Source organism: Melampsora larici-populina, assembly GCF_000204055.1.
Source record: "Melampsora larici-populina 98AG31 unplaced genomic scaffold MELLAscaffold_72, whole genome shotgun sequence".
NCBI classification, from domain to species: domain Eukaryota; kingdom Fungi; phylum Basidiomycota; class Pucciniomycetes; order Pucciniales; family Melampsoraceae; genus Melampsora; species Melampsora laricis-populina.
The window spans coordinates 1-7,500 of record NW_006768836.1 but is presented as its reverse complement, the minus strand read 5'-3'; the positions used below and the strand labels follow the sequence as shown (position 1 = coordinate 7,500).

At 43.5% G+C, this 7,500-nt stretch overlaps 2 protein-coding genes across 2 annotated transcripts; both read right to left on the bottom strand.

The window, feature by feature from the left end:
• Positions 1-2,911: 2,911 nt before the first annotated feature.
• MELLADRAFT_68676 (uncharacterized protein) lies at positions 2,912-4,199 on the bottom strand (the record flags this gene model as incomplete). Its single annotated transcript, XM_007417346.1, has 2 exons — positions 2,912-2,941; positions 2,991-4,199. 2 exons carry the CDS (start codon positions 4,197-4,199, stop codon positions 2,912-2,914), a joined length of 1,239 nt encoding a protein of 412 aa, XP_007417408.1.
• Positions 4,200-5,146: 947 nt separating this feature from the next.
• Positions 5,147-7,177, bottom strand: MELLADRAFT_112812 (uncharacterized protein; the record flags this gene model as incomplete). Its single annotated transcript, XM_007417402.1, has 3 exons — positions 5,147-5,194; positions 5,519-5,555; positions 6,657-7,177. The coding sequence occupies 3 exons, from the start codon at positions 7,175-7,177 to the stop codon at positions 5,147-5,149; spliced, it is 606 nt and encodes a 201-aa protein (XP_007417464.1).
• Positions 7,178-7,500: the final 323 nt, after the last annotated feature.

Below are 7,500 nucleotides of genomic sequence, written 5' to 3'. Positions count from 1 at the left end.
TATTCCCAAGGAGTCACCAATAGGGATTCCGAGGTATACGTATGATCTTTCCGCATATACTTTTCCGTCTGTAAGGGAGAAATGTCTTTTCTCGACTTCTCCGTCTAATGGTGTAGGAGCTCCGTACGTTTTGTAGAAGAGTTCCCTTTTGAGGGGGTCCTCCTCACCGTACATCACAACTGCACATTTAGCGTGCCCAATTTTCAGGGTTTGCCATTTGATCACCCATTCAGAAATGATTCGACATCCTTCCTCGAGATCCTCAATAGAGTCAAAGAATGCTGCGGCATCATCTGCGTACAACTTTCCTTTATCCGTGAAGTTCCCTCCAGCTGTCTTGATCCCAGGTACTACGACTCCGGGCAACTTTTTGAACAGGTCATTTATAAAAATGATGAATAGAAGAGGGGAAAGGGGGCAACCCTCCTTTGTGCCAACTTCCATGGAGTAGCTTGGTGAGAGCTCATCTCCTGTACGGATTCTGAACTCGCTATTTTCATAAGCAGCGTTCAAGAAACCAATGACATTTTCGGGAATCCCAAGATGTCTGAGCTTTTTCCATAGTGCTTCATGTGGCCGCTGGGAAATGCTTTTTGAAAATCGATGAAGAGTGCATATGTCTTTTTACCAACATTTGCTCTTCTACGAACAACTTCTGTTAAACAGATGAATTGTGAAATCCCTTCTTCATTTCTCCTAAAACCACCTTGATCCTCGGAGAAGAAATCCTTTTCATTAAGAATACGGCTCATTCGATCCTCCAAGATGGTCATAGTCAATTTGTTAAAGGCAGTCGAGAGTGTTATACCTCTTCGATTGGTTAATTCAACCGGATCTTTATTCGGTTTGGATAATGAGACAACCACATTTTTATTATCAGCCGCGGCCGGGCGGCCCATTTCTAGCGACTTGTTAATAATTAGCAATGCGTATTGTCCTGCAGGCGTCACCATTTTAGAAAAGATGTCTTTAATAGGCACCGGATGGTAGACGTGATCCAAAGGCTGGTAGAATGTGCCTGCCTTTGTCTTTACCTGCTCTAATTTTCCTGACGTGACCTTGACCGGGACAAGCAGATTTTGTGCATCCCATTTCCATGAGACAACGCCATCTGGACCTCGGTAGATCTCCGCCGGACTCTCAGTGTTTGAGAATAATTTCTTAAGAAGTTCTTTCCGCGAGAGGTCCTTGGAAGTATGTTGGTCAAGCGCCGCATTTAGCATCCCAACAAACTGTCCTCGCTCATGCTTCAAGATCTCCTTGAAGAGGCTTGGGGGGAGGTTATCGTTACCACAAGCTGCATTAGGGTTCAGTCTGCTGCAAGCTGACAAAAACTCCTGTGGGCTGACTTCAGACCCAATAATGCCGCAATCAAGAGGTTCATCCTCACAAGTGAGGTTCTCCCAAAAGACGGGGTCCTTGGAAACTTTTGTAGAATCCAAAGCTAATCGACTAAAGTGTTCATACTCTGCATGGTTGATGTCACTTTCAGTCACACATAATGTCCCTTTTGCATTCATGCATGGGATTGGTTGGCTTTTACGCTTCCCAAAATGATCAGGTAATCTACGCTTGATTTCCTTGTGGTATTCAAGCATGTCATGACCTCTTAGTAGCTCGACGGCTTTTTGCTGGGTTTGAGCTTTTTGCTCTTTCTCAAACTTGCGGATAGCCACCGAAGCACGTCGGGAGGCTTCCTCAGCAATTCTAGCGCGTCTAATCAGTTCGGAGACTGGAGTAGCTACCTTATTGACTTGAAGATATTTATCTTTAGCTTTTCGAGCTGCACTCAAAAGTCTAGCAATCTGACGGGGGTAGTGAGACTTGCGTCCTACTGCACCAGTCTTAAGAATGCCAATGTCTTCTGCTGCTTTCTCAAGGCACTGTTGATAATTATCCCGCATCTCATCTAATTCACTTGTTTCGTTGAAACCCTCCCAAGCATCATTAACTAGAAGCTCGAAGGAGTTTCCCTTCAACAAGTTTTTGTCCCAAAATTTCTTTGGGGACTTAATCGACTCGGAACGTGAGTTCTTTGTCCGCAGTTTCATCCGAATTGCTGCATGATCAGAAAGTCCATTATAAGATAATGACATCTCTCTCTGTACCTTGACATTAGATGTCAAGTCACGTAAAGAGGACGAGATTACCCAATGATCTATTCCATTGCGTTTTCCTTTTCGGGGAAGACGCGTTAAGTGTGAACCAGTACAAGGCTTTACAGTCATCTGACCATTGGTTTTGCGCATTGCCAGCGTACTAAGAACACTTTTTGCCATATTGAAGTCGCCTCCTATAGCAATTTTACATTCTGGGTCTTTGTCCAAGAGTTTGTTAACAATCTCCCAAACTGGCAAGAGTTGAGTTTTTCGCATCCTGCCGTGGTTAGACCCAGACTGAAGATACACCCCAAAGATATGCCAAGCTGACTTATCGTCGAGTCCGGTGACTACTAGATGCATGATGTTCGGAACACCGGTTGGCTTCTCGTAAGCGCCAATATCGTCTCTTACCATCATACAAAGCCCCCGGAACCCAGGTTTAGCTGGGTGAGTATATGAACGGAAGTTTTTAATTTTCGGTTCGTAATTCTCTACTTTACGTAGATGTTCCCCTAGCACTATAACTGCCGCGTTTGAGCGGTTGGCAAGGCTCTTTAATGCCATGCTTTTGTAATTAAAGCCATTAGAGTTCCAAGCAACTAGTGCAGGGTCACGATAATCAACGCGTGGTTCACAAGCTGGAGCCAGTGGTCTAGGTGCAACTGCGTCTCTCCAGTCCTTGGCAAGACAAACTCGCCAAGCCTTCACAGAGAAACAGTCAGACTTAGGCTGACCCTCAACCCAAAATGCTCGAGTCTTGCGGGACATCAAGGTGCACGTTTGTGACTTCCTATCTTCGTAGGTAAGTTCTAATAATGGTGCCAGACCGTTGGCCAAGTCTGGGGAAACCCAGACATTATACCTAAGTCTATGAAAGGGCTGACGCACTTTCAGCACTGCGCGGACGTTTTCAGTCTGAGCAATATCAAGGCGGGCTTTGAGAAATGTCCAGATATCAACGGGAGTAATATCCGAAGTCACATTGTGAACCCCAAATAAAACAGCGTCTTTAAGCAAGTTCTTTGCTTTAATCTGGTTAGATCCCTTCCCAAAAGTAATGTCACACTCCCTCAGCCAGTTGTATGTACGAGTTGCTTCTGGAGTAATCCGTACATTTGTGACCGGGTTGGTGAAAGGAAGAAGGTTCATAGGTAACTTCTCCTGTTGATCGACAGGTGTGACCTGTCTACTGTTAGACTTTACGTTGACAGTGTTAATGTGTATGTGGTGACCCAAAGCTGGTGCCTGCATACTTGGTGCCGAAGACTCTGAGGCACTTGCGGACATGAATTGTTCATCATCAACATTACTGTGATTGGAACTTGATGGTTCATTAGAAGAACTGCCAAATGGAATATAGCTTGATCCGGCCGATTTGGAGCAATCAGAGTCTGAACTAATTACTTGAACAGAATCCGACCCTATCGACTGCACACTTGGTGACCCAATGTTCGGAACGCGTCCTGAGTGTTCAAAGAGAGAATCCTCTGGCTCTTGCGAGTCGGAGTCCTCTTCCTCAGAGACCACACAGAACTTGCCAATTCGCCCAGAAGTAGTTAAGCCTTTTGGAATGAGAGGTATAACCATCTCATCGGAAGCCGTTACTTTGGATGGCGCCGCACAGTAAACTGTGTTAGGCATAATCGGAGGACAAGTAAAGGTGAACGGAATAGGGTTTTGGCCCTGTGTTTCCGCTCGATACTGTTCCTCTAGTCTGATTCTTTTGTGAGAAGGACCAGCATTAATCACTTCTATAAGTTTTCGCTTATTCGAAGTCAAGGCGGTGTGGTGACGACCCTTCTTTGCTTTTGAGGGGAGGTACTCGCCGTAAGGGTCCCGTTTTGAAGGCTTGCGCTTTCCAATAACAGGATCACAGTAAAAGCTGGAAACTTTGACTGTCTTTGCATTAGTGGAACTAGTAATATTCTCCGATGGCGAATCCCGTCCAGTACAATCCGCATCTGACGTGGAACTAGTAATGGCCCCAGATGATGAACCCCGTCCAGAACAATTCACATCTGCCTCTAAGGAAACCGAGGAAACCCTATTAACCATAGAGCTCGAGGAGCACTCTACGTATCCTTCCCTGCAGGACATGGCCGTCTCCACATTGTGGCAACGAACCGACGGAACTTTATTAATATGGTTTGTCATTTTTCATTTAGAGGTTTGTCTTTCCGGCGACAGCCGTTGAAGTCATTAGATTTACTACATGCATACTGGGCGAGAGTATGTAATTTTCAACCAACAACAGCTAACAAGCTCTTGAGACTTAGAGTCACGTGAATTTCTCCACTCCCTTTGCACATGATCGGGAAAGAACTCCAAGCGTTCACGCATGTTAATCTTTTGCTATCCTTTGCATAGTCAAAGAAATGGGAATCATGGCAACTTTTGTTGCGTCATTACAATTGACATTGTCAATGACATTATAATGGGGACTAGGGGTCAATAAAAAAATCTTCACTTTGTCCCACTTTTACTCGTATTACTTTTTTTTTTTTTTTTTTTTTTTTTTTTTTTTTTTTTTTTTTTTTTTTTTTTTTTTTTTTTTTTTTTTTTTTTTTTTTTTTTTTTTTATCATTATCATTATCATTATTGTCATTATCGTATATGTTATACTTGTTTTGCAAAGTCCTAACTTTAATCGTGTAGCTCATCATGAAGTGTTCTTTCCACCGTCAACAAAAGTGCGGTGTGTTTCTCAACACACCACAACTTAAGTTGACGAATACCACAAGGGCATTCCTTGGCTTTACTTATTCACGGAGCCACATTGCTTGTACCACTGTTTCAGGGTCCCAAGCATAATCTATCATTCTTAAAACTTCTTAAGTGTAAATGGGTAAATTATGGGTAATGTAGCCAAAGTCTGACTTTGGAATACGTACTGATACACTGCTAACCTTTTTACAGGCCACAATGCACCTCTGGGTTTGGGTGGATAAGTTGTCAGACAACTGTGAATTGTTGATACCTGTAACATGAACATGTTCTTCTCCTTTCAGAGGGCGTTAAACAAGTTGGATTTTATTTAACTCGTCTCAACAACAAGTCTTTTTATTACCACCTCTAGTCCTTTGAGTGATGTACTGATGATGTACGGAGGAAATGAAGATATTACACTTTTGTCAAAGCACACTGTTGCCAGCGTGAGTAGTGTTTCAACAATCCAGACCAGTGCGTGAGCACTGGCCGATCTGTAAGTTTCAGCCTTGTGCCGATCTCCAATCAAGAACACACTTTTCAGTGTGCCCTTTCATCCTAAAGTTTCAGCCTTGTACCGAATTCCAACAATGATGTTTTGTCCACAAATGCTACACTGCGACTATCCCGCAGACTCCAATATAGCGCCACGAAGAGCGTTTTTGTGCCAGGAAAATCTCCGACGTTGGAGCCCACGGGGAAGGACTCACGAGGTCATGGTCTTGCTCTTTGCTATACGCGCTTTTCCTAAAAAAATAAAAATCTACAAAAGTCTTTTCAGACGATTGCAGATTTTTTCTTTTCTTAAAGAAAATAAATTTTCTTAAAAAAATAAAATCTACAAAAGTTTTTTCAAACAATTGCAGATTTACATTCTTTAGGAAAATAACCCCCAAACCGAACTCCCACAACCGAACTCCGACAAACCAACTATTTGAGCAGACGCGTGACCTACCAGTTAAACTGGCTCCTTCATTATATGGAAACTTTAATATATTAATAATTTTTGTTTTTGGTTGTTGATACCTGTAACATGAACATGTTCTTCTCCTTTCATAGGACTATATATAAGTTGGCTTTTATTTAACTTGTCTTGACAACATGTCTTTTTATTACCGCCTTTAGTCCTTTGATTGATGTACTGGTAATGTACGGAGGAAATGAAGATATTACACTTTGGTCAAAGCACGCTTTCTTAGCGCGAGTAGTGTTTCAACAATCCAGACCAGTGCGTGAGCACTGGCCGATCTGTTTTTTTTTTTTTTTTGAACGGACGCGCCTTGCAGAAGTAGTCTTTCAACCATTCTGACTGTTCAGGGAGAAATTTCTCGACGAAACACCGTCCAGGAGCTTTCACCCCTTTCAGACTATAATCCTTTATAGCCCACCCTCTTTGGAGCCGGCGACATGGGATTGACATTCACAGGTATCACCCTGCTTCAGCCGACCCAGTAAAACCCATAATGCGCGTGATCACCATACGTTTACACGCCTCGGTAACAATAACATGTTTGCCGCATAAGTGTGACTACTAATCACTCCGCGGTCGCATTTCGTGTCGCAGCATAATGGGTTTTTGTGATTGCAGTCTGATACTTCAGTACTGCTCTCTGCAAAAACCTAGCCGTCGGCACGAAGCCATATGTTCCCATATTTTCCGGCATAATACCGGTTAGATGTCCAAACCCGACCCTCCAAGTGTATAAGAATCTCTCTGACCTGCTCTTACCCTTGAGAAAGGTACGAAGCGCAGCACCCTTCCGGGTCTGCGGAAGGCACATACCTCCCATAATGAGTGTACCCAAGCTTGACACCTGGTTACACATGTCTTCTCCTCTTACGACGGACGAAGCTCTTAAGTCAGCAATAATTGCTGATAAATGCTCATCTCTGAGTTCATTTAATGATGTACATTGAACGAGGAGGTGATCAATCTCCTCAGTGAATTCCCCGCCTTCATCAACGCGACTTTCGCCACATAAGGGACAGCCATTTTTTCCTAATCTTTCAGCTTCGGGAGTGAGGGAGCCGTTCACTTCACTTTCAATGAATGCTTTTTCGTTTGACGGAAAAAGCCCTAATCTAGCTTTTGTTAAGGCTAGCACCCCAGCGCGAAGCTCCGGGTAGTAAAGTTCAGCCTTTTTAAAGTGCCGAGTTGTACCTTTCTCTCCGAGTAGGTACGTGTAGTTCTCAAGCGCAGTATTCTTATTAAAGAATTCTTCGTGCCAGAGGTGGAGTTGAAGTTGCCTTCTCTCCTCTTTAATGTGATCAGGTAGCTTCTTTTTATATAATTCTTCTTGAATTAAGAGCGACTTGATCATTGAAGGCTCTAATTTAGGGCCCTCGACATCATCTGGTGAGGATGACATCTTATTAATCTTTGCCTTAGCTTTTTTGACTACGGCATGTGTAATGGCACTCCAGGTTTGTTTAGTACCTGCTTTGTGCGTGTCAGTCAAGATTACTCTTGCATCTGTCTTTAATTCTGACGCCTTTGCAAAGATGCGGTGACGTGCAGTTGCGCAAGCTACTTCAATGGTAGGTATGCCTAATTCCCAGGAAACTTGTGCATAGTTGACCTTTGCATGTTTCCTTGGGATTTCCAGAACCATTCTCAGGGCCCGGTTATCTCTTCTTGAATCGGCGCAGTGCGCTCCTTGTTCATTCCAAGCCATTCTCCACCGTACAACGC